The sequence below is a fragment of the Hippocampus guttulatus genome, chromosome 21 (genome assembly GCF_054856545.1).
Source record: "Hippocampus guttulatus isolate MCC_2025c chromosome 21, RoL_Hgut_1.0, whole genome shotgun sequence".
NCBI lineage: Eukaryota > Metazoa > Chordata > Actinopteri > Syngnathiformes > Syngnathidae > Hippocampus > Hippocampus guttulatus.
Window position 1 is genome coordinate 6,599,325 of NC_141281.1, and position 26,430 is coordinate 6,625,754.

Sequence of the window (26,430 nt, forward strand, 5' to 3'; positions counted from 1 at the left end):
GTGACTGGTGTGTGAACAGAGGCAACGACACCAAAACATACAGTAAGAAAGAAAAAAAAAACATCTCACTTGGAAAAAAAGCTGTCATTGCAACTTAAACCTAAAAAGAACAGACTGTTAAGCAGTGATAAAATGAGATCAAGGATGGGTGTGAGAGAGGGGAAACAATCTTTCGGGCCTTTCGAAACAGCCTTTTCCAACGGAAACCATTGTAATCAAATTGATCTGCGTCAGACTAAAAACCTACCATGCAAGTGTCAAGAGAAGCCATTGTGTTTGTCTCTTGTCGTGGAATATTTACACGTTTGATTTGTTTTCTCGCTGCGATTCTTGCCGGAAGAGAAAAAAAATGGTCAAAATGGTCAAATTGTAAAAAATGTCCCGTGACTCCCCTTTCCACTAAAATAAAATCCCGTGAAATGTTCAGCAGTCTAGTCGTCAATGTGAAAGGAATGTCCGCTTGGTTAAAATTCTTGTTTTGGCGAACACATGGCCCTGACTAATCAGAACACTCGTGGCACCACCCCCCTCCACAGCCCCCCCCCCCCCACCACCACCACCACCCCCCTTTGCGCCTTGCAGCTGACTCTGCGCCCGTTTTATGCATGGTTCAACAAATTAGAATTAATAAGAGAGACGACATTTTCACACGACAGCTTACACGTTAGATCCTCAGCCCGTTTGGAGAAAGATGTACTGTCGATACCCTGAGCCAGGTTTTTGGTTTTCACGGACCTCCTCGCCGCTTTTGCCTTATTCACATTCTGCGTTTTGGTGCATAAGGCTCCCGGCTGCCTCAGTAGGGATAAATGTGGTTGACACTGTTCTGCAGTGTTAAGTCGCCTGCCTGTCATCTCTCGCCGCTTTGCATGGCATGATGGAATGGGCAGCTTGCGTCGCCGTGGTTACCAGGCTGCACAGTATTTGCGCATGCTGTAGTGCTCGTGTTTGCAAGGCGTTAATCAGAATTCACCAAGCGGATTCCACTTATCGTACGAGTGATATTTGAGTTTAAAAAAAAAATAAAATAAATCATCAATAATAGAAAAGGCATCTGACCTTGTCAAGGTGCATCAAATCAATCTGTATGTGAGTTGTTACTTGATCGGGGAATTGAGAGCACGAGATGAGTGCCGGCAGAGCAAGTACAGCTGTGCATGTATTTATGCATGTTGAGATGTGCCGTGACCGTCGATGAGCCAAAATAATTCAAATATTGCAAAGAAACAATACGGATGTATGTTTGACATTTTTCTTTCTTTTTTGTTAACTGTTGAATTTGTGCAACCTGACTAATTGCTTTCTTTCCTCCCCGCCCCCCTGTATTCCCTTCTTACCCTACTTTCACATCAATTTTACTTTTTCTAATACATTCTCTTTTATTTTGGCACATTCCAATTATCCTTTCAACTGCTGCCATTCCAAACTCTTTCCCTGGCTTCCCAAATCCCCTTTTTCCTCTCTGTCTCTCTCTCTCTCTCTCTCTCTCCAATCCCTAACGCTTCAGAGGACTAGATCCCGCCTTCATCGCCACACTGACTGCCCATCAGCTGTTTCTGCTTCGAAGCACCTATTTCCCTCCGCAACATTTACACAGACACTCTCCTCTCCTGTCAATGTCATCCTTCAATCGGCAAATGGGGAAACGTCGGAGGTTCACACGATTGCACACCACGCACACGTGCGAATCTACAGTAGGGTCCGATTGATTACTGTGAAGGTTTGCAAAAAAGAGACACGAGCTTGAATGCGCATGCAAACGGACGCGGAAGCTGATCAATTAACCTGAACTGCGTCTACAAATCACGCACTTCATATTTCGAGTCGCGGGAGCTGTACTTGCAAATAGAGTATTCAAACCGGAGTCAAAATGGCAGATTTTTTTGCATCTTTAATTTGCGGGTGTGAAAGGCAGGTGCCAACCAAGCGCAGGTGAAATGAGAGGCATCAAGGAAAACGTCTGTTTTAGTTTTGCGGGCCTTTTTTTTTTTATTTTAAATTTTTACATCTGTGCGCCCGCTATTTGGGATCATAGTTGCAAATAAATTGAAGCATAGAGCCACACTCGCATAATCCCAACTCAACATGACCCGACGCTGCATTCATCCCCGCGCGAAGGAGTCGGCCACAATCAACCCGCCTGGAATTTGTCCCCTACAGTGGACAAAGTCTTCACCAGACAAACACACACACTCATGCAACAATTACGCTCAAAGGCGTGTCTGAAACCTTTCAAAGTCATTCACCAAAGCTGTGAGACTCATCTGTCAACACCCGGTAGCGAAGCTGTTTTGCACACACGTAGGTGGGTGCGCCTTGTCGAGAGAACGGCTCGATGAATATCCCCACTGGCTGATTATTTAGACTTTTGTCAACGCGTGTGTTTTATTAAACTGCCACTCACGCTCGCTTGTGTCGATTACCTTTCCGTAAATTGTGAGTTGTTGACTTCTTCCTTCCTTTGCGCTTGTGTTATTCCTGAACCAAATAAATTCTGCTTTTATTATGCTGTCAGTTGACCATCGGTCATTTGAAGAATGTCAGTAGAAGTCTTGAGGGTTTTTTTTTTGTTTGTTTTTAGCATAGTTTTGTTGCATTTGTCTGTGGTGTGGCGAGTAGTCACTTTTATTGACTCAGCAATATTTCCAAATACATTGATTACATTCCATCTCTCTTTCGTAATCCCGAGTCTCATGTATGCATCGCGGTAATTTTGGTTGAGTTGGGTATCTCTCCCCGGATTCTTCCTTTTCCCCACACTTGCCTTTCTCTGCCCACATCTTGTGCTAATAAACTGCAACCTAACACACTCACCTTGTCTTTGGCATCTTTCTTCTAACCACCGTCGAGTCGTACCTTTTTAATCTTCATGTCTGAACTGCTTGATTGTCCCCATTCCATCCTTGAAGCCTTTTCAGAATACGTGCACTAATATTTCCGTCTCAGCCGACATTCACATCTTCGAAAAAAACAGAGCGCCTCGTCCTCCCGGACTTTTCACAGCGTCGACGCTTAAAAGGATTACAATGTGCTACAATTGAAAAGCTCTGCTGTTTTGTCTTTCAATTTGTCTCGGATTGCAAAACGTGTTTCTGTGTCATCATTTTTTTTAAACATCTTTTATCCTTTGTGGCCTCAATATTTTGAATTAAATCGTTCTTTCCTGAATAACTCAGGTTTTGTGTGACGGCGTAGCCTCGTGTTACTACAATAAGAGATTCCAAAGCAGCCAAATTAGCCAAACACGCTAATTATGTACTCATTTATTTCAGTTTTATTTTAATTTTTTTAGATAAATGCATAAAAGTAAATCAAAAGTTGGGAGTATTTGAATCCCCTCAACGAACATAAAGGCCTTTTACTTTCACTCCGAGTAGCATACGAGCATTTCACTACCCGAGCACAAATGCACAACTGACCGACTGACAACCAAATGGACGGACAGATTTGATTGAATTACAAAGTCACTTTTTTGGGGGGAGGGGTCAGCACATCGTCCGTATGGTTCCAAGTGACATGAAATGATTTGGTGCAAATTGCTGCATGAATCTGCCTTTCAATATGGAAGTTTAATCCCTGAGCTCGAGGTGGGGCGGGGGAACCGAAAGCCGCCTTCTATGAAATCGTCTCCTTTGACAAGAATACTTTTCATCTGTTTGAGCGTTTTGCATGTGTGAATGTGTGCGTTTAAACTGGGGGCGGGGGCGGCCTTGGCTTCATTTGTGGCGCTATCTGGTGTCCCCCAAAAGGTATCCGGAATTTAATAGCTGTGAGATGATAGCTCAATGCAGAGCTTTGGAGGGCTTTTTGAGGATGAGAATGTTTTTATTTTTAGCAAGATGATGCACCGCACATTACCATCGTATAAGAGTCAACATTGGGGAGATCTTTGCATTCATCACCTTTATTTATTTCTTTTTTTTAAGCTTACCGGTACTCCAAATATCACATCCCGGCTACAAAACAGGAACCATTTGCTGAATTAGGACTAGCCACTGAGGTGTGTAATTACATTATTTTTGCATAATCATCAGAACTGAGGTTTCAAAATAATTTACCAAAAGACTGCCTTTATGATTACGGTCCAAATTTCTAACGTGAGCACAATCTTTGCTGTGAGGATCTGTCGACATCCAATTTGTTGATGTTTTACAGTACTGGGTATTGTTCCTTAAAGGGGTCCAACGGTCTCCATCATAACAGCATGAACTGTACTGACATTAACTCTTGCGTCACACGAGGATTCTAGATTTGTATTTTCCAATTTCGCCACAAGGGATGAACGCGATGGACGGCATTAGCGTGGTCGACGAACAATTAGTCGCTTTCTGCGCACCTGTTTGCTTCATCTGTGGATTTGACGCGTGCTGACTGAATCCCAGCTGGTGAATGTTAGATACGCTCATCTCGGCTTAGACAAATATCCATGACTTGCTGAAAAGCATGTCGGCTTAAAATGCAAATTTGAGGAATCCGGATTGCTGGAATTTAAAAAAAAATAAATAAATAGCGGTTGCTGTAGCTCAGCATCCGAATTGGACATGATCACAGTCAAGAGTGGGAAATAGGAATAGCTAGAGAATGGACTCTTTATCTCCATTGTGAATTGTTGAAGGGTGAATGACAATTCTTGGGATGTACAGACAAGCCTCTGCCAGAAAGACGTGAAGGCAGTTTTTTGTCAACGGTCTCGTCAAAAGGCCAGGATAGCGTGCCGTGGTTCTTGCATGGCATTACAGCTGAATAGGGTCAAACTTGAAAAAAAAAAAACTGGCCATTTAATCTTACGAGAATATCTAAAATTGAGCGCACCGCTTTGTCGGCTCAATTAGCTCACAAAAATACGTAATTACTTGACAAGTTCACCCCAAGAAGATCGTCATTAAATGCGTGCGCACTGCTAACCGACACTGTTAAAAGCGCCAAGCCAAACGTGACAGTGCACCCAAAATAAGGTGCAAATCACCGTTGATTCAAATGGATTCAGACTACCGGAGGGGGTTGATCTTTGTCATCTGAAAAGATTTGCAATCTGTCCCTTTGATGAAGCGTCACGGGGTGCTTGCGGTGCCGCGGCAACGCTGACACAAGGTGCATAGCGAGAGCGGGGTGAGGCTGAGGTCACATGGAGGACATTCAACCGTCCTGCTGGCTTATCCCTGATCATAGCGTTCTGGTCAAGCTAACCTCTGGGCACCATCCTGGGAATCCTTCCTAACTTAGTTTGGTTTAAGTTGGATATGCCTATGGAGACAATTTCATCAAAGTTTTGTACACATGAAATCACTGAGTTCTGTGGCGTCTTGTGTGTTTCATATGTTAGCAACTCGTAGCGTCCTCGTGTCTGACTGCCCTTACCAAGTGGTGTCGTGTGATGTCAACAAGTTGGACGGCTTCCTGCTATCTTTCCACGTCAACGATTTCATCAACGCGTTGTTCCTGGAAAATATTTGTGGTTTTTCGCTGAAAGGCTCCAAGACGCGAGCAAATGTTAATTTGCAATCGACGGGACGCACCGTTTTGAACCAATTATCGAGCCCTTCCAATAAGCGTGTCGCCTTTTGTCGAGGCAAACAATAAGCGCCTTTCCATGGCTGCGCTTTGCATGTCCGCATGTGGGAAGTGTTTGTGACTTTGGTTGGCATCCTGTCTGTTCGCCTCACTGTCATCCTGTGGATGCTGCTGGGAGAGGATTGCCATTGGCGCCTCCCTCCTTCTCTTTTCTGCCCTCCTCCCTTTCATGTATGTCCTTCCTGTGGATTCTCATTCTTAAAATCCACAATAACATGTCGTCGCGATTAATATCGTCCGCCTCGTCTTTCTCTCTGCCCTTCGTTTCCTTCCTGCCGTGTCTGTCTTCCTTCCTCCCCTCTTGACAGTCAAATTGATCATCTTGCATCAATAAATCAAATGGTGAGGGCTCTGATCCCCGCGGTTCCGTCAGAACCCTTGGATGGAGACTGTTTTGGGTTGAAGGGCATTTACGAGTCAGACAGGCAAGGGGAGGTACTAGCGGCCACGACCTGGGACGTCACACCCAACCCAGACGCCCTGACTGCAATAGCACTCTTCTTTTTGTGTGTGCGTGTGTGTGCATGCGACCGGGGGTTCAAAGTGTGACTGGCTCAGTCAGCTGCGGCTGCAGTGGAGACTGAGACAAAGGCGCACTGACCCGCATATCAGACAAATCTCCAGACAATCAGTTCAATGGAACAGGGACATCATTTGGGAGACCATTTGGCAGGTGAGAGTTTAGGGACATGATCAACCATTCCCGACGGTTCATATTTTGTCACTGTCGTACTGCCCAGTGTAACATTTGGATTTAACAACATCAACAACAAAAAAATCCAGCATGCTGCCAGCAACACTTATTCCAATGTTTTCTGTGTTACTGCAGGTTGTAAAGTGACCACAGGGGGGCAGACATCAATGTCACTCCCAGAGCATCGGGGAGATGGGCAGCTGCACAAAGTTGATCCGCAGCAGTTCTTGGCAGCAGACTTCTTATCTGGTATGAAGGAAAGATTTGCAAATGCCGGCGCGAATGGAGAGAATCTCTTTATTTATTTTGACGTTGTAATGTCATATATTGAGAAACGTACTTCCACTTTGAATGTCCCAACAACTGGCATGCCCTTCAGCATTTAACATCGTTTTGATCCTGTTTTTTTTAAACCCGCAGTACATACAAACATGATTTCTGAGTGTCGGTCATTTAGTGCCTTGCTCATAGGCACCTCAGCACAGTGCTCAGAAAACAAACGGGTATTTTTCAAGCAGGATATTTTTCATCCAAACTCCCACGCTGTACATTTGGTCCGTAGCGCTCAGCAGGTGTCTAAGCTAACAGTGGATTTGCTTTCCGAGGTAATTTTCGGGATTTGACATCCGCCTTCTCTCAATAGTCCCCGCCCCCCCCTATACAAATTGAAATCCTCAAATGGTCTTGAGGAAACCTCTTGCGGATTATTGTCATCGGTGGAGACTGAACCTATTGGCTGTAGCTTTTCAAACTATTTTACACGCATGTATATCATAACGCTACAGCAATGACAGGAACTAATGTTATTCCTTTGCCCCCCCCCCCCCCCCCCCCCCGTTTCCCTTCTTCCGCTCTTTTTGTTCGTATGACTTCCTCCTGGTGGCTACCCTTTCCTGTCAGCCTCCATGCTCGGATCCCCAGACCCTCTAACCTCTCCTCACAACCCTGCCCAAATGATACATTCAAGCCCTACGGGATTATTCTCAGGTACACAACCCAGTTTGTCTCCGAACTTGTATGTAAACGTGTGCGCACATCTGTATGTCTGCCAACTAGTATTGAATGGTGACGCGTACCGCTGTGCTCAAATCACCCCAACGCGGTACTTAATACTAATCAGATAATTGGCTTGCGGTGAGCCATACAGTAGAAACAGGCACGCAATCTCACACATTATGAGAAGCTGAGCTGTGGCTTTCGCGACGCCAACCTCGACATACTCAGATGTCACCGTTGCTTTGATGAGTCTTGGCATCGCTACCCCCCCAGCCCCGAATCACCGCCCCAGGATTCAACACATAAACACACTCTGTCCGTCTTGACTTTGGGTTTGTGTCTCTTGTTTCTCAGGTTTCTCCCCGCCCGCGGGCCCGGGGTTGAATATGGAGGCGGGGACTGCAGCTCTCATCGCAGAGAAGCCTCCAAGTATCGCCGATCCTCTGCAGCCCGCACCCTCAGCGGGGTCAGAGGGCCCGAACGTGCCCCACGGCCCCATGCTGGCTGAACCACAAACTCCTCGCAGCCCCCCGGACCTGTCAGCAGGTAACACGCCGCAGATTTGCTCGCATGTCACGAACGTTTCGTGTCGCCTCGGCTCGCAAGAAGAACCTCCCACTCCTTATGAATGTTTTATCGCCGAGGAGCTGAAGCAGCGTAATGTCCTATTTTAAAACTGCCAAAGGGGGTTTAATGCTTATGTTTAACATTCCTTGTGTCGAGGTTTAGATTTTGACACAGTTTTTTTGTCAAATGGGCAAGTGCAGCTGATAATCGAAGATTAAGAAGACCCTTTCACTTTTGATTTGGACAAAGAAGCAATTTATTTATTAGCGCACGTGAGAAACGCTGAGTTAGCAATTGAGGTGTGGTTAGATCCAAATTTCCTTCCCAGATGAAAATATGTGGTCTTTTTGTTCATTTTTGAATGAAACACTCGACTGTTTGAGTTGTAGAAGTCATTTCAAAGTCGTTTTGGAACACCAATCAGGTATGTTTTGTTGTCACTTGACTTTGAAACTGGTCACAAATGTCGCGTCATGATTTTGTTATTTAGCTGAAATGATGTCCTTCATGTCCGGCATTCTCAGTATATGTTTTTTTTTTTTTGCTAAATGTATCATAACAAACATGACTCCTGCTGTTTGCTCCACTGGAGGCATGACGCAGATCAGCTGTCTGTCTTCCTTTCGAGAGCTTCTGCCTCTCGCACGCACACCAGCTCAGATCAGATTTAATCATCGGGCTTGAGGTCGATTCACATCTGATGCTGTCATGTATACAGTGTCCAACGTTGCAGGGGCCTCTCGTACTGCATCCATGCGTTTGCGTGCTGTATTTGTTTTTATCCTACATAGGAGAGCTTTCTGCGCTAGCTGCTGTCCTCCCGCACTCTTCTAAAATAGCCACAAATTTGATTTCAAGGTCACTTTACAGGAATTAATGCCAGACTCTCCACTTGAAGAATTTTCCAACGTCATCTCATGGGCGCCAATGATTTGAATTGTAACTTTGTTTTCTCTAGCGGTGAGATCCTGGTACTTTTTTTTTTCCCCGTGTCGTTCGTCAACCTAATGAGGTTTTGTAAGTCCTGATTGGAGTCCCACTGAACACGTTTCAGCTTGTCCCAATTAAAGTGCACAGACAGCAGAATTGCGTAGGCTTCTTCTTGCACTTAAAGCCCTCCAGAGAGCCTTTGTAAGGTATGGGGCCGGGTAGGTGTCCCATTTATTGGTAACAAATGAATGCGTATTTGTGTCTGCGTGCGCTGGAGGGAAGAGAACCTGAGACCGAGTTCAACTTCAGATGTTCCATTGCAATATTTGGGAAAAATAATGCTAATTGTCACGTTTGGGGTCATGAAATGCAGACGCGTTGCCCCAAGTCATAAATAAAATGAAATATCATTGAAAATATGGCATTGAAATGTGGCGTTGAAGGCTTTTGCATTGCTAGTTCTAATTCTCAAAATGTTCAGCGTAATAAAGTTAATTTTTCACCCCCAACGTAACGACCCCAACTTTAAACTCTTCCCTCTTCACCCACAACAAGGTGCCTTAGGTGACTGCTGGCCAGACCCGATTGCCTGCCTACCGACGGACCTCCCTTTCACCCCCAGTGTAACCTCTGTGATCAGTCGTCATGCTAACAATCTCGCAATGATTCGCGACGAGCCACCCAAGTCCTTGGCCGGCCGAGAAAGCGGCGCTTATGCCGGAGGTGACGAAAAGGACGGAGAGGAATCGGACAGGAAACAGAAGAAAAAGAAGAAAAGGAGACAGAAGGAGGAGGGCTCTTACGAACACTTCGAAAGCAAGGGTCACCTTGAAGCGCAGTCGCCGGGAGAAAGCGCTCCCTCAGCGGAGTTGTTCGACCAAAGGCCTGAACCGAAGCGAGACAGTGGAGAGGGCGGATGGGAGGAACAAATTTGGAAGAGCGGTGGACGAGCCAAGAAGGGCAAAAGCAGGAAGAAGATTCCCGAAGAATGGGAAGTGTCTCCGGAGCCGTTTGCCACTTCAGCCGCAGGTACAATCGCCCAAGACGTTCGGCAGGATCTTGGAAGTTCAACTCTCCCAAGCATGGAATTCTCCTTTGCTGAGCTAAATACCAGCCAGACCCCCTGGAAAGAGGAGATCTTTCAAGAGGAAGGCCTCGTGCCTTCTTCCCTTTCCCATGATATATTGGCGCCTGCACCGGTTTCCATCAGCCCGCTGGTCTTGAACAGCGAGCTGAAAGCGACGGCGGCTCCGTTCACTATGCCCTGCTCCGGCGGCGCCGGGCCAGTTGACCCCTCCCCCGTGGCCGCTAGTCTCCGCGAATCGATCGAAGCGCTGATCGACACCGAGCCCGTTGTCTCTGGCGACGCGGTTGACAGTGGGATGTTTGACAGCACCGATTCCTTCCAAGAGCCTGCTATGCAATCCCTCGTCGATATCGAAACCTCTGTTTTTAGCCCCTCATCCCAGCCGGGCTCGGCCCTTTCCACAAACGGCGAGGTGTTTGCGTCGGCCCCGCCCCTCTCCCCTTCGGATGCGTCGTGGCTCTTGAACAACTCCCACGCTAGCAGCAACAGCGAGCCGTTTGACTTCAGTGACGTGAGCGCTTCCGGTCATTCCGTGGCCATAGACCTGGCATTTGACAGCCCTTCCCCAGCCCCTCTCCGCTCCCCTAAAACCACCGCCCAGGAAGTCCAAATCATAGAGCACAAAAATGAGCAGTCGGACAAGAAACCATCCAAGAAGTCTCGTTCTTCCTCGACTTCCTCCACTCAGAGTCCCACCACCACAGAAGCAAAGAAATTAACTCCACAAGAATCTCCGAGTGTTAGCCCCTCTTCCTCTCCGTTACTCGTCTCGCTTGGAACTCCGGCGTCTGGTCTTAACCCCGCAGCAAAGCCCTTCTTTCCCAGCTTTGCTGATACCGTGGAACAACCGAGTGTGGTTTCCCCCATCATCGAAGGTTGGTTGCGGACCAAATAGCAGTTCATTAGAGAATACAATGACAGTTGTGAGCATGATGCGTGGTGTTGAAATTTACAAGGCATTGTTAGGGGAACGTTTTGTATTGGGGGTTTTTTGCATGAAGACTTCTGAATTATGGTAGTTTATTTCTTTTTTTGCCTTGTCCAGTTCAGAGTGTTTCTGTGTGACTAATGACCTTCAAACCGGATTGCATTACTTGAATCTGAGAGAGTCTTAAATCCTTCCAATAATGCATTGCACAACATTAACCGTGTTTCGTGACAGGTGTGATGCTACTAACCAGTCAGGCAAATGTTCTCCTCAGTGAATCTACTCTGTCATTTCCAAAAACCAAATCCTTTTTTTTTGTCGACTGTTGTTCCATTAATACAGTATTGTTTGTGTCATGTTTTCATTGCGTCAAGGTCTTGGATGTCACGATTTCTTTCCTCTTTCTATTAACTTTCTTGTCTTCTCTCGCAGCCTGTCTCTTTACCTCTTCCCAGAAATGAATCATGATTGGAGTGATATTAACTCTTTGTATATACACATTTTTGTGTTATTTTGGTTTTTTGAGAAATGCCCGATTTTTAAATTTGTTGTATTTTTTACTTTGCATGCGCTGTGACTGCGGACTCGGACACTTTGCCACTCTAGGTGAGTCTCCCTTTATTTTCTTTTGCATGTTTTTGTCATTGGAAATGGTCACTGATTGTTGCATTGATTACAAAGCCTTTGAGATTCTGGCCCATACTTTTGTACCTTGTCAAAATATGCCAGCGTTATTGGGCACAGTATGACTATACTGCACATCAGGTTTGGATGTCGTCCGCGTATGCGTGTGCAGTAACTTCACAGTAGCATTGTGCATATTTTGCTGAGTTTGGACAAAAAAAATATGACTGTAAGTGCGCCTTTTCTCAGAGGCAAAAGCGAACCAAGTGTGGCCTGTAACTAATCACGTTGGCTTTGCAAGATTTTTATATATATTTTTTTAAATGTACACCCGATAAATCGGCTGATCGAGACAACAACCGAGAGAACATTAAAACAGACGCCTTCTGAGACAGAAAATCCGCCAGTCGACAAAGCGGAAGATAAAGAGATTAATGGAAGCCGAGCGATAAAGACGCAAGTCAAATTCGTTGCGAACTCCTGTCAAAGTCCGAAAGAAGGCAAAGCGTGCCGATGATTTGTTTGGTTTGTGAAAAGCTTTGCTTTTCATGCCTCGCTGGCTAAAATTTTACCCCACAAACAGATTTGTCATTTGGTAGTTGTGTCTCTTTAACACGATTTCCCAACCGACTGAAAAACAAGAGCTTCACTCGTCATGAAAGCATGTTTTTTTTTTTCGTCTTCGCGGCTCTGCAAAATGAACCGCTTTCTACATCAAGTGCTGCAGACTGGCAAATTGTGCTTTCCAACTTTATTTTAATGGATGGCATGAATTCCCTTGTGATCATACAGTTTCATGACATGCACGATTGTTGGGAGAGGAAAAAAAAAGTCTACAAGCACTGATTGACAGTTGCCTTGATTATTTTCATTTCAAAAACACTGCTGTTCATGAGGACAAACATTCCTGAACGTTGCCAATTGTTTAAAAACAAAAAATAGAAATGCCCAGAAATATTGTCCCGCAGTAGAGGCCAGATTTGCTTCGACTTGTGGTGTTGGCTGAAACGCCCACAGACCGTTTCCATTTCATGTCTTAATTACACAACCCAAACGAAGCACAATAGGCTGTGTTATATTTCCATATTTTGTTTATGTACTGGACAGGACATACTATGCATTGTTAGATTGATATCCGAAAACAAAAACATGGATTGGTGACTCTATGATCAAAGCATCATCAAGGTCACTCAGTTCACAGCTCTTGGTTCAAAGCCCCGCCCCCGCCCCTCCCAGTCTGCTGGAATTTTCGCCACCAAACACGGCTGGAACAGGCACACAGCTGAGGAGTTGGTCACCATAGCAACAGGAGGCAGTTGCTCTGGTAACTAATGGGAAGAAGAGTCCATTGCGGGAACAATAGATGTTTAGCGAAGAAGGGGGTGTTGTGACTAGGCTGGCAAGCGGATGAGATGCAGCTATAAATAGACACCACTAAAGACTGTCTGTCTACATCATCCGTATCTGTGACAGCCCTGCGGTGATAACAGTGTTTTGTTTTTTTTTCTTCTGTGATCTTTGCTTCTTTTTACCGCTACCTTTACGAGGCATCTCAATCTAAAGACACTTAATTGATGGCAGACAATTGATATTATACCCTCACGTTGTGTATTTATTTTTTTTCTATAAATGTCAGTGAAGATAAATTCAATACTCACACCTGAATCTTGTGACGTTAAACATTCTTTTTTTTTTAATTATTATGATTATTTTGATCATTTCTGCAGCTGTATTATGACACTCGTTTCCATCCCCTCGTCTATATGCCCTCCTGGTGGCTTATGCATTTTGGTCACACAGTGGGATTATATAAGAATGGCTTTGTTTATCTTTTGCCCTGCCAACCAGTCAGACTCAGTAAGCCATCCGTTTGGTTGCCCCTGTTATTTGTCTTGCCCCCATGAAACCCGCCATGAAAAGTCCGTTTTGCAAACAAACGGAGAACAGCGAGTAAATCGGTTAGCATACTTGACACACAGATGCAGTGACAGTACACCAGCTGGCCATCTGCCTGCACCTCAGGACCTGTCTGGCTGCAGCTGCCCACCTGTCCGTCTTTGATTTTATGTATTGAGCAGTCGTCCTTTTTCCCTTTTTCATTGATGCAGACTTTCCAATGGTAATTAGTTCATTCGGTGAGTTTTTGACTATTAAGCATTGAAATATGGGATGAAGAAAATAGAATCAGAACACTCTCGGTACTACTTAAGGGCAACTTGAACCAGACAGATCTGAAAAAAACAAACACTCAAAACATCATAATAATAATGATGACAAAGTCATTTGAAATTACCTGCAGGGGAAAAAAAACGACATGGTTGCCCCACATTTTTGAACTTATAATTATCATTTCAATTGCCGCTCCAGCTAATTGTATATTTGTAAACCTTGTTGTGGTGCTATTGAGGGTAATGGAGTGTGATTCTCCACAATGTGACCAGATTCATTGTGACAGATAACAAGGTCTCTTTACCAGAGGGTTCCTCTCCACCCCCCCTCTGATCTGTCGCTGTTCTTGTCCTACCCGCTTGTAATGAGTCGACAGACTGCAGACGCGCCCTATGTCTTGCCCGAACTCAAATCTCGCCACTCCTGTTAGGACAAATGGAAGTATGTAACATTCCTCCAGCCCTTACTCACCTTTTAACTTGGAGGAGGAAGCTATTTATTTTTGTCGTCTTTGTTGAAATGGGCTGGACAAACGATAGCTTCGGAGAGAAGATAAGGTGGTCTTAAACTAGCCCTGCAAAAGGCCTTTTGCTCTCCTTGCTTCAGACACCTGAAGGAAAATTTCAAGGGCACAGCTGTGTGTGTGTGTGTCTCAGGGCGAGAAAGACGTGAAGGGAAAGTGAAAACTGAACAGGGAGGGGGCTTACTCACTCCACCGCGAGGGGCGGGATTTGGGCGTTGCAAGTAACCAGTTGGCATTCACAACTGGGTCACATGACAAGCTCAGGAAGCGGCATGTGAAGCAGTGAGGGAGTGAGACGGAGCAAGCAAGACAGAAGTGCACATTCAGTGCAGCATCAGTTTGCGTCGGAGGTACAGAAGGACTTCCCCCAAATTAACGGCATACCTTGGCAACTGAGTGGAAGGCAGTACGAGGCAAAGAAAAAAAAGTGAAGATCAACATTCAAGCTCCTGAAACCCGGTCGATACCGCTTAGGAGAGAAACGAGAGGAATTTGAGGCGAAAAAAAGGGAGACAGGATGTCGTCTCTCTCAGATCAGAAGACTGGATCTCCCTTCACAGAGTATAGTGAGCTCTGTAAGGGGGCATCCCTGTCACCAACAGGACCGACTCAGAGTTGGGATTGGCAGCGTCACTCAGGCATGGACGTGGACACGTCGAGAGGTTTGGGAGTAGGTCGTGGATCCCTGTCGCCCACTGGCCTCGGCGGCGAAGAAAAGCTGCGCTTCTTTGAGCAGACACAACAGACCACTACAGACGTTGAAATGAAGGCGCAAGACGGAAGCACCTCCTTGATGCTCCCTTCACTCGGCAGTGCAGGAGAGAGCCCAGAGAGCCCCCGCTCCTTTTCCCCCTTCCCCTCGCCAGCTTCCCCTGGCAGTCTACCCTGCACACCTCCCCTGCAAAGCGGCGTTAGCGGTCGGGTCTCTCTGCCAGCAGTTCCTCAATCGCTAGCCGGCCGCACGCAGATGCTGACGCCCACCGCAGTCATGCCTTCAAACTCGATGGGAGTCCCCTCAATTGAAGCGCCTACTCTAGGTGGATACTCTCCCTCTGAATCATGGAACAGCTCCAGTTTTGCCGAGTCCAGGCCAAAGGTTGCCATGCCCCAGGTGCCTCCTAACTATTGTACCACGGGCGTTATCGGTGAGGACTACTTAAAGAGAACCGATGAGGATAAAATTGGAGGCAAAGGGCCCCTCGAGGAGCAACTATTATCAGCGGGCTCTTCGGGAGAAAGTAGCGAGGAGGAAGACGCTGAAGAAGTCGAGGAGGAATTGGAGCCCTGTTTCATGGGGAGAGCACAGCAGCAGAGGAAGGCGATGCGACGCGCCATGTCTGACTGTTCCCACCTGTCAGTGCCCACCAGCCTAGAGCTTTCCGACAAATACCCCGGGGGTGAACTGGCAGAATTGGACCAGCTCGTGTCACCGTTGAGTGGGTCACGTCGGCCCCAGCCTTACATGCAGCGCTCATTGACAGTTGCAGAAGACCCGCACCCAGATACGCCGCCAACCCTCTCGGCAGCCGGGACCACACACGTCGACCTGAGGCAAACCCCACCTGAACCTCGCCTGTGTCTCTCTCCATTCCTACCACTGAGAGACAGCAATACGACCCTTCCGATGTCCCTCGAAGAACCCTCGGAAGGGTTTAAGGTGGATCAAGAGCAAACAAGCATTATTCTTCCAGTGCCGCCCAGCCCCAAAGCTTGCGGTGGCATGGACTACACTTCTGCCTTCTCCGTGGGCTCAGACAGTTTTGGTAAACCGGCTACAGATAAAGACTTGGACTATATTGGACCCGATGCTAAGCTTATTTCCGATTCGAAAGTCGGCAACAAACCAGCTGCGCAACCGGATGTTCATCTTGTCGTAAGTCCTTCTCACAAGTTTGGCCTGAACGCGACTAACCCCATCATCGAATTGGATGGTAGGTTGGAGGTCCAGTTTATCATTGCTTCTGTTCAATGCTCGTGCACCTCTCAAATCTGATCGTCAAGTGTTTTGGACGTAAAGCTAATTGTCAATAGGACGTTTTACTTTGTGCATGAATACGAACACTTTGCCGGTTATCTGATAGTCTTATGCTGTGTTGAACCCATTGATCGTGGGTTGGTGTACAACGGCCTTGATTGCAGTTGCAGTAGGGTAACCATTGAAATCCTTGTGCATTGGGAGAACTTATTGGACTAGAAGGGGGGTGGGGTGTCCAGTGGTTTGAAAGGGGGCGAGTGAAACACAAATTGAAAACCGGTTACTTTTCAATGCTGCACAAGTTTTGACGGTAGACAGAGAATGGAAAGACCCTTGGCAGAAACGTTTATATAAAAAAAAATCAAATTTCTCTGTTAGTAAGGCTTCATAGAAATTGTGCGGTCTCTCAATTTGCAACAACTGTGCATCATCCTCCTTGAACCATTCCAAAATGGTCTCTCCCCCCCCCCCCCCCCCCATTTTGAACTGGCATTTATACTTGACCTGCTCCGTGCTCACATCCTCTCATGAAATATTGGTTTTCAAAATGACCCTTTCACGGACATGCATTTCACCCTCCAAAGCACATTGTGTCACTGATGGATGCTTCCAGTCGCGGGCATTGTGAATAAATCATGAAGCCTTCTCAGGAATGCGCAAGGTGAACGTTGCCCTCTATTGAGTGTTGGGCAGTCACCGGGAACTGAACCCGCACTTTTCTGCATGAAAGTCAGCAGTGTGTGCCACTGTTCAAGCAATGCCGTGCTAAAAACAGGACATGCGGCAACATAGCTCAAGATATCATGCTGACTTACCATCTTACTCACTGTCATTGATTGATATGCTATCGCCTAGAAGTGTTGTTGTAAATCGGGTTGTCATGACGATCTTTGTCACATTAGCGAATGTTGCTGAATAGCTCCCGAGTCTATCAAGCCAATAATCAGGTGGCACTGTCAACTGTCAGTTGCGGTGTGAATGAGAGTGTGAAATGGTTGTCTGTCGTTAGGTGCCAACCCCCAAGTCTGGATATGCACTTCAGGTTTTAATTCCCAATTGTGATTTAAGTGTCCATACCGGAAGTTTTGGGTCGTTTATTTATACCTGCATTTCACACAGACACAAAACAGAAGCACGCCCTGAGGAGTTATTTCTCAGGGGTTTCCAATGCAGTTGCTCCAGCGGACATCTGTAACATATCAAATTTCCCTCCAATTTTGCCAGAGCTCTGATTCAGATCCGCTGTATGATATCCAATTTCATGTGTTTTCCCAGGTCATGGAGTATTTCCAAAAATAGCACGGGAACCAGAAACCGTAACCTGCCAATGAAATAGCGAATGACTGCCGGGTGATGAATGTGCCAAATTATCTCAATTAGCGCAACAAGGCATTTTGTTTTATCCCCGTGAGGGTTTGTAGCATAAATGGGTCAAAGCGTGTCGACTGTATTTTGCCTGAGCCCGCGTGAGGTCATCACGACCCGAGGTCGGCCGATGCAGATGTTTCATTGAGTGAGTCAACGTAACACGCATTTGTGTGTGTCGTGCTACATCTGCTGAATATTTTCAGCCAACTTCCCCTGACCACATTCGTAATATATATATTTTTTTCCTCTCGTAGTTTAAAGAATCGCAAATATTGAAATGGTTTAATTGGATTGCTGAAGCCTTTGCTTAAACAAATGGCTGAAGAGCTTTTTTTCCCCCCCTCTGTAAAAATTTAGACCATGTTGCCAAGTCGAACGAAAAGGAGGAGAAGCCCAAGGTGGACCTTATTGATCCAACTGAGCAGAGGAGCGTAAAGGTTGATTTCGTAATCAGTGAGCCAGCAGCCATGATGGAGAAAGATTTCGGGATGGAAAAACAAACGGATCTCAATTTGTGGAAAGAAGCTGAAAATGTTGAGCGGGAGGAAAAAGAGGCTGAAAAGGCAACGCAGGGAAAAGATTTTCCGGTGAAAGAGAAAGCGACCGTGAAAGTGACTCAGGAGAAAGACGCTGAAAAGGTTCCTCATGAAAAAGAGGCAGTGAAAGTCAAAGAGGAGGAGTCTGAACAGGTGAAGGCAAAGGTAGCAGAGGAGGCTGAAGAAAAAGGGAAAGGCAACGAGCCACAGAAAGTGGACTTATTAGTCCTACAAAAAATAGAAAAAGTGGATCCAGCAAACAAGCCTGATGAAGCTGCGGACAAATTGGTCAAGGCGGAGACGTTTGACAAGGCAGAAAAAGTAGAAAAGGCGCCCGTGACAGACAAAGTCGAGAAAAAAGCAGAGGAGGCGGTAAAAAGTGTCGAGAACAAAGTCACTAAGACGACTGACAAGACAGAGACGAAGGGCAGCCAAGAGCAACGCGTCGAACCCAAAGTGGAAAAGACCTCCGAGCAGCCGCCGACACCTGTCAAGCTTGACGCCGCTCCTGACAAGGCGGAAAAGAAAGCTGACGCGGCCGCCGATGTGGAAGAAGCCACCAAACCTTCGACTCAAACACACAAAGCCGAGAAAGAGGATGAAGCGCAGAAACTCTCGGAGAAAGCGGCGGAGGCAGCGAAGCAGATCGGCGGGAAGGAAGAGAAGCAGGAGAAATTGCCGAGTGACAAAAAAGTGGGAGAGAAAAAGGATGACAAGAAGGAAAAGGCTGCAAAAGCAGATGCAGGAGAGAAGACCAAAAAGGCAAAACCTTCCACCAATGGGAGCAGCGCTGCACCGAGCAAAGACTTGGCGAGTGCAGACAAGAAGACGAAGGTAAGATTTAATGGTGATGTCAAATGATTACGTGGGGGGTGGGGGGGGGGGGGGGGGGTACTCGGAGTTCCGTTCCTACGACGTGTCGGAATCCAACTGAATACAGCACACATGTCCAGCAACTATCATTTTATATACACCATAATTTCACCCAATTTGCAATTGAATTGCTGCTTCTGCTGTTATTATGATTTTGCCTTTGTTTTATTTCTATTGCTTTATCCTTTTTCCTTTTTTTTTTTTTCTTTTTCTTTTTTTTTTGCCTGCGTCTATCCTGCCACACGCATCAGCCCATTGCCGGGATCACAAAACCGAGCGCCGTGTCCAAAACACGGCAGGTCACAGCCGCTGCTGGTGGTGGTGGTTCTACTGCGGCACCTGCTAAGCGGCCTGCTCCCTACTCAACCACTTCCACCTTAGATAAAAAAACAGCAACCAAGCCACCATCGGCAGCCGCTGGGGTCCCAAAGCGGGCCTCCACAAATACTGCCAGCCGCCTTTCATCCTCAGCCACTGCCGCTGCACGAGATGTTAAACCCAAGGTAAGCCCATCAGGTCATGTGTCAGGATGCTAACATTTCACTGCTCACACACGTCGTAAAACTGTTCATTTATGAAAATGTCTGCACTTCCCAAGTCCCTAGAGGTCAAAATTAGTTTACAAGATGTGATGCAACTCATTGGTAAGTTGCACAGCACCTTCTGAATTGACTTTCTTCGGCTTTGTTTTTAAAATTCATTCAACGTGTATTGCTAAAAATCCGGGGGGCATAATAGCAGTCCTAATGTAACAAGAGTCATTAGAAGCTCTTAATGGAAATCGCCAGCATAATTCCTGCTGAAATTCACTTCAGGATTTGACTTCTAACCCAAAAGTCTTGTCACTTGTCAGGGAGCCTTTCAGCCGCCCGTTGTCTCCCTCTTTGGTTGCTCCCGTAACTACAGCACGCGGTGACACTCCCGATGATAAATAGTCAGGCTTTTTTTAGCAGCGCCATGCCCACAGGTGCAGGGTGACTCGGTTCATCGTGGCTAGCGTGTAGTAGGAGGGAGGGCTCAGCTGTAAGTGGAGCGTGACATCATCCCCGGAATTGGGGGATATGCGGATGAATGAAATCTGCAATTGTCAACAAGGGCCAAATCTGCATGTTACATGTGTGTTTGACCCAGATTTTTTTTTTTTTTTCAGTCAGAAATCAAGACAATAGTTACATAATGGGCTTTACTGCGCCATATTTGTCTGCGGCTGCACTTTCCTTGGTGGGGACTATTGAAGTACAAATGTGTTGTTCCACTGCGATATGTCCAATCAGACACCCACAGAGAGGCGACCCCTCGTGCCAAAGGCCAGCACTGCCACCTCAAGTCATGCGGGCTCCTCTGCCACTGCTGGCTCCAAAAATGGAATCACCACCACCACTAAAACGACCACATCGACACGCACAACGTTGTCATCCCGCAGTGCGACCGCCACGGCAACCAAAAAGCCCCTGGGTGAGGCAGACTCTATCGTTTGATCCTAATGTGACTTGACAGCGTGTTTCTAGAAAGCTGATTTGACATGTTTGACCTAGCCTGCTGAGGTATGTTGAAAGTTGACACAAATCTGGTTGGGAAAAAAAAACGGGGGTAGATATTTGACAGTTGGTACTTTACTGTTTTGTATAAGGTGTGGTTATCGATAGTCGTAGTTTGGATTTCATAACTGGCGCGGGCAATCGTTTTCTTAGGCTTGAAGACGGACAGCCAACCGAGTGGAGAAAAGAAGCCTGGCGCTCTCAAGACTTCCACAGGTATGGATGCACTTTGTCCTCAAATATATTGGTCCATAATAAGACACCTGCAAAAAAAATAATAATAACAATGCACCTGCAAAGCATTGCAAAATCGATCCATTGAGCAATACATCACCACAATTACAGTCCAGTGCTTATAAAACGTTTTCAATTTTGCTGACTTAGCGACACTGAATCAAAGTAGTAATAATAATAATAATAATAGATTTTATTTATAAGCGCCTTTCAAGACACCCAAGGACACTTTACAATAACAAAAAACACAAAAGTGGATTTTTATGAGTAGTAATTTTTAAACATTGCTAAGTGCCCAGGTAAGAATGCTAACATGAGTTAGTGGTTGGTGCTCATAATGTCAGCACACCAAAATATTGGGGGGGGGGGGGGGGAAATGCATATCGACATGTTTTCGTGAATGTTTAAATAAATGGCCAAATTTCATTTTTATTACCAAAATATAACAACATACACCTAATCATCAAATTATTAAACCACTGGAATATTTTGCTTTAGATACATACATTAAAAATAATAAGGTACACGATTGAGGTTAGCGTGTTGGCGTGGCCCTTTGGCAACTTTTCCATTTCCTCACATTGCCCAACCCTGCTGCGTAATGTTAAAAAAAACACACACAAAACGGATCACTTCAAAATCAGATTGTTCCGCTTCGACATCGTAAAAGCTGCTAATAGTGCCCACTCGCAAAAACCGTGACTGTGCACTTTCTGCTCTTTTGCCCTTTGCTCATATGTCACCCTTTGTTTGTCACTCCCGTTTCACAAAGCTTTTCTCATCATCCCGCAGACAGATGAGTTTACATTACGGCAGCTGAGGAGCTGTCAACAGTGTGACATCTCTCTCTCACACACACACACACACACACACACACACACACTGGCCACCGATGACAATGCTGGAAAGCTTTGAGAAGCGGGTGAAAGAGTTGAAAACCTTCACCGCTGCAGGCGAGGGATTACTGTCCTGCTGCCGTTGACAGCAGTGACGATACAGCCCGGGGCTGTTTAATCTGCCACGGTACTTACACTCAGGCAAATCGCACTTGAACGTGGAAGCAAGGGGAGGATTTCCTTCCTTGAACACATCTTTAGGAGGAGCTGGAGATATGCGCGCGGCTCCCGGGAGAGATTGTCAGGAGCGCAGCGCTCTGCATATCTCAGCACTCCAAAAGGAAAAAAAAAAAAAGCAGCCGCGCTACAAAATAGAGGAGGATGAATACATTAGAAGTGAGGCGAATGCTGCACTGCCTCCACGTTCCGTCGCCGGTTCGAGTACGGTGGCTGGGATAAAAAAACGTACACGCCGCTGTTTAAAAGCCAGCTGTGGCTGTTATCCACTGATAAATCCTTTCCAAACTTTTCCATTGAATTGATTGTAAAATTCTAACAATTTGGGGAGAGGAAATGAAAGTAAACGACTAACCTGATGTGATTTGCACAGAAAGTAGGCGCAGTCTCCCAAAAATACAATGCACATACCGGAAAAATCAAAATAAGTGATTTATTTATTTTTAGTGGTAACATTTTTCCTCTTGCTCATCTCACCTTAGTAGCTGATTCCAGCAAACCCAGGAGCACCACCACCACCGCGATGCGCAGCTCCGTTTCCACGACAACCGCCGCCTCTCGCACCCGCGCCGCCGCCCCGAAAACAAGCTCATCTTCCACCACCGCTGGTGCGGTGACAGACAAGAAGCCCATGGTTCCTCGTGCACCCAGGGCCACCTCCTCCACGACGACAACCATGACGGCGAGCACCTCGAGGACCACGGCCCCCGATATCCACAACGCCCGCTCGAAGATTGGCTCTACGGACAACATCAAGCACCAGCCAGGGGGTGGGAAGGTTGGTTCGCTGCACGCTGTGGACTGCAAATTCCAAACTTCGTCATGTGCTTACTGACACCAAAGGCTTCTCGACCATGCGACAGTGTGTCAATAATATCTCAAATGACTTATTTTTAATCAAATGCGTAATCTTAATGGATGTCCCAATCTTCCTGTCCACAAAAAAAGTAATAACCTTATTATTACTTGTTAATTACCAACAAGAGATAGAAGTCCTTGCCCTCCCGAATTTGTTTTTGTCCTTTTTTTTTTGACCCCTTCAATCCTGTTGATTTGACACCTCCTGCTTACCCCCCCCCCCCCCCCCGCGCATGTGCCACTTTCCTTCCATCGCTCCCGTTTTCCAAACTCGGCATCGTTATAGTAGTGATGAATTTACGATTATAGAAAGGTAAAGAAAAAGGTACGATTAACTCATTCACTCCCAAAGACGTTTCTAAACGTCTTTTCATACTTGGTCCAGAATTGGCTGGTAATGAATGAGTTAATTTGGGCAAATTTTGGCGACATGTAAACTTTAATATGGGTGGTGTTGGAAAACGCTGATAGTATTCTGTCTATTTTTGCCACCACTCTCATTATTGCTTCTCCCATCGGTGACGGCTTGTTGGGAGCACACACACGTTAGTTTTCTTGTTCCAAAACTGGCCATCCTATTTTCGTCTCAGTTCCACGTGAATAATATGATAACTCTATAATTAGAAAAATAAGCCGTCGGAACAGCGCGCCAACGAGGTCCACTCAATGCGATGCTCACATGTGGTCCTCGTCCGCCACCGCGCCTCTTCCTGTCTTGTCGCTGACCCGGGGTGGGCATGTCTCCCCAGGTGTCAGCTGCCTCTAAGGGCAGGGTCCCCGCCTCCAAAGAAAAAAGCCCGGTCAAAGTGAGTTCCTTCGCCATCCTCCCCGTCGCCCTCTTTTCCTCCCTCCTCTGCTCTGACTGCCTTCATATTCCTCCCGTTCAAGATCGTTTGCATTCTCTTTCTTTGCCCACCTTGTTGTTTTCTCTCTGTTCACTTATTTGAATTCTTTTTGCGAGTTTAAGCTACAGAAGGGTGTCACATCAACTAAATTGTGCGCATTCAACTTCCCTCGAAATATACAAACTATGTAATAAATGCAATTTAGATAAGTATTTTTTTTCTTCATGGTGCAATAGGTTAGAGGAAAGATCAATCTTGTTAGAGCGGTATGAATAATAGCATTCATGGAATGGCGCATGCATGTAACCAAAAGTTAACTTACGTATGTAATTGACTCTTTTATTAACATATACTAATTCATGCAAAAAGATTTTCAATAATAGCAATTTTTTTGCACGTGAGGAGGGGTTATCATGTTGCGATAACGACACTAAATAGAATTCATGACCTCTGCCAACACAAATTGAAGGAAAAAACACAAATCTTCAGATTACTTCGGCCGTATTTCTTCGAGGCAGGGACTGTGTGATATGAATTCCTTTATGCGAGTCATAAGAAAAAGAGTGCATCGTGTTTACGCCTTCATCCAAATGAGAGCGAGAAATGAAACCTTCCTTTCACAGTGTGACGGCCACTGCAAAGCAAAGCATCCCGTCGTGTCAATCAAATGATCACTTTTGCCCAAGTGAACCTTGCCGCATCCGCCTGCGCTTTTCCTGGCTAACCAAAGCTTTGACGGTGACTTATTCTTTCCTCTTTGCTCCTCTGTCCTTTCCTCCTCTTCCCCTCTCGAATCACCTCCACCCGCCCGCTGCCGCTCCTCCCCTGTCCATCTCCGGCTGCTGTGCCGGCTCCGTTTAGGTTCAGATAGTCTCCCAAAAACTGGACTTCAGTCACGTGGGCGCACGCTTGGGCTCCAAGGACAATATGAAGCACGTTCCTGGTGGAGGGAATGTAAGTACAGGCCGGCCCACCGCCGGAGTTTACAGGTGCGGGGCAATTGATGAAATACTTAAAAGACGCTCTGATGGAGTGTGTCAGGACACGAAAGCGATCATGTCGACCACGAGCACCTTTGAAGCCTTTCCATTACAGCTCTTGGTCGGTGAAGAGCGTGGTCTAAAACTAAATATGCAAGCAAGACACACTCCGTCCGTCCCTTCCGCTTGCTTCCCTAATTTATTCCTGCATTTCCCCATCCCGTCCTACGTTCACTATCTCTTGAAAGCCAAGTCGCTGTCAGATCCACACCAAAAAATTCTGGTTTCCTGACGCCTTTTGTCCTCTCGCTGCTTTGTCGAGAATTTGTCCGGTCCAGGTGTGAAGACGACACATCTGCCAACCAGGATTGCGTGTGTGCGTGCGCATGTTAAAAACCCGTTTATATTTGAAATGATGACAATTAAAAGGGCCGGGATAATATTTCACAGGTGCAGATTCTCAACAAGAAGGTCGATTTAAGTAAGGTGACGTCAAAGTGCGGCTCCAAGGACAACATCAAGCACAAGCCCGGTGAGATGAGAGCAAGTTCATTTGTGGCTGGAAATGTCCCGCGTTCAAGCTTTGTTGGGTGCTCGATAGATTGTAAGCAAAATGGACGATGCGCCTTTCATTCGGGACTCATCCGCAGTGGTTTTATGCGTGTGTGCTGCAGGTGGCGGCGTCGTGAAGATTGAGTCGCATAAAGTCAACTTTAGGGAAAAAGCTCAGTCCAAAGTGAGTTCCATGGACAACGTGAGCCACTCCCCTGGTGGTGGAAGCGTCAAAGTGAGTACGCAAATGCCCCATTACTTCTTTTTTTTTTTTTTTTTTTGCACTACTCGCTGTTCGACAAAGATTTGAATGCCATTTTTTCCCCCAAATCACGCAATCGAATTATAAAATGACCTTTTCCTGTGGAGCGTTCGGTTGTCTTGGACCTGTGGTGTCACCTGCCCCCTCAGCCTTCATCTGTGCTTTATGATCACTGCACGCTCATGTATTTTTCTCACGCTGTTTATTTTCACACGCCACCGTCGTGGAGTCACGTCCTTGCGCCTTCACGCAGAGTGAAAAACAAACGAGCAGCTAAGAATAGACATGTTTTGCCTATTTTCAGACATCTTTTGAATTCCATTGTTGTGTGTGTAAAAAAGAAATAAATAAAATAAAATGAGGAGCCAATCTCTCGCAATCTCAGAAACATGCTCCATTTATTTGCAAGGAATCATTTTGCACCTTTTCCCACCTGTAGTGTGCGTGACACATTGGTGTCTGCCATCCCATTCTCGAGGCATTTGGAAATTCTCTGTTTGTTATCCTCTTCTTTTTATTTCGTTTTCACTGTTTTTGCCCATCCTTCACCCCTGTAGTCTGGCTCCAGATCTCTTCCCCCCCCCCCCCCCTCAACGTCTACTTGGATTATTTTTCGATGATTGTTGTTATAGCTCCAACACTTCCTCCATTCTGAAATCGATTTCTTTTTTTTTTTTTACTTTTTTCAACTGCAGTGATATTCGATTTGGTGCCAGGTTGTGCCATCTCCATTTAATTGTCCTACCCTGTTGTGTGTTTCTAGGCTGAGGGGCCCCAGGAGACAGGTGAGGGTGTTGGGACACCATCCCTCCCCCTTGACCTTGGCCCAGAGTCTGGGCAGGTGGGGGGCCCCGCTGCCCACGAGAATGGGCTGAAGGAGGTGGCTCTCTGTGATACCGAGGGTTCCCAGGAGCCCCAGGCCCTGGTTTCCCACATCCCAGAGACGAGTAAGTCCGACGCCGATTGCAATTTGTAAGGTCGTTGCCGACCGAGGTGTGGTGCGGTGTAACTCGAAAAATGGGTGCTTGGGGAGCCCCTGTTTTTGGGCACGTGTGCTCACTCGTGAGGTGAACGTCCACTGTCAGCGTATGTCTTTGTTCTGTGCTACCTGGTGGCAGTCTGATCACTCCGATATCTTTTGATTTCTTATCTTGCAGGCATTTAATTCTGCTGTCGCTCTGCCCCCACCCCTCATCTCATCGCCGCCTTTCTTTCCCGTCTACCCCCCCCCCCCCCCCCCCCGTCCT

The 26,430-nt window shown here is 46.3% G+C and overlaps 1 protein-coding gene across 10 annotated transcripts in view; it reads left to right on the forward strand.

Moving 5' to 3' along the window:
• The window catches only part of LOC147186884 (uncharacterized), a 43,584-nt gene that overhangs the window by 13,808 nt on the left and 3,346 nt on the right, over window positions 1-26,430 (forward strand). Inside the window, exons 3-17 of one of the 10 annotated variants that reach the window (XM_086102203.1) lie at window positions 6,401-6,514; window positions 7,166-7,252; window positions 7,616-7,807; window positions 9,314-10,720; window positions 17,790-18,802; window positions 19,093-19,344; window positions 20,116-20,296; window positions 20,533-20,595; window positions 22,169-22,464; window positions 23,294-23,350; window positions 24,251-24,343; window positions 24,820-24,901; window positions 25,044-25,156; window positions 25,947-26,130; window positions 26,341-26,410. In XM_086102203.1, the coding sequence (XP_085958329.1) occupies window positions 6,401-6,514; window positions 7,166-7,252; window positions 7,616-7,807; window positions 9,314-10,720; window positions 17,790-18,802; window positions 19,093-19,344; window positions 20,116-20,296; window positions 20,533-20,595; window positions 22,169-22,464; window positions 23,294-23,350; window positions 24,251-24,343; window positions 24,820-24,901; window positions 25,044-25,156; window positions 25,947-26,130; window positions 26,341-26,348 (4,142 nt within the window). In that variant the 3' untranslated portion in view covers window positions 26,349-26,410. Of the gene's footprint in view, window positions 1-6,400; window positions 6,515-7,165; window positions 7,253-7,615; window positions 7,808-9,313; window positions 10,721-11,401; window positions 16,021-17,789; window positions 18,803-19,092; window positions 19,345-20,115; window positions 20,297-20,532; window positions 20,596-22,168; window positions 22,465-23,293; window positions 23,351-24,250; window positions 24,344-24,819; window positions 24,902-25,043; window positions 25,157-25,946; window positions 26,131-26,340; window positions 26,411-26,430 lie in introns of those variants that run through there. The other 9 variants (XM_086102205.1, XM_086102204.1, XM_086102209.1 and 6 more) reach the window with 9 other exon arrangements.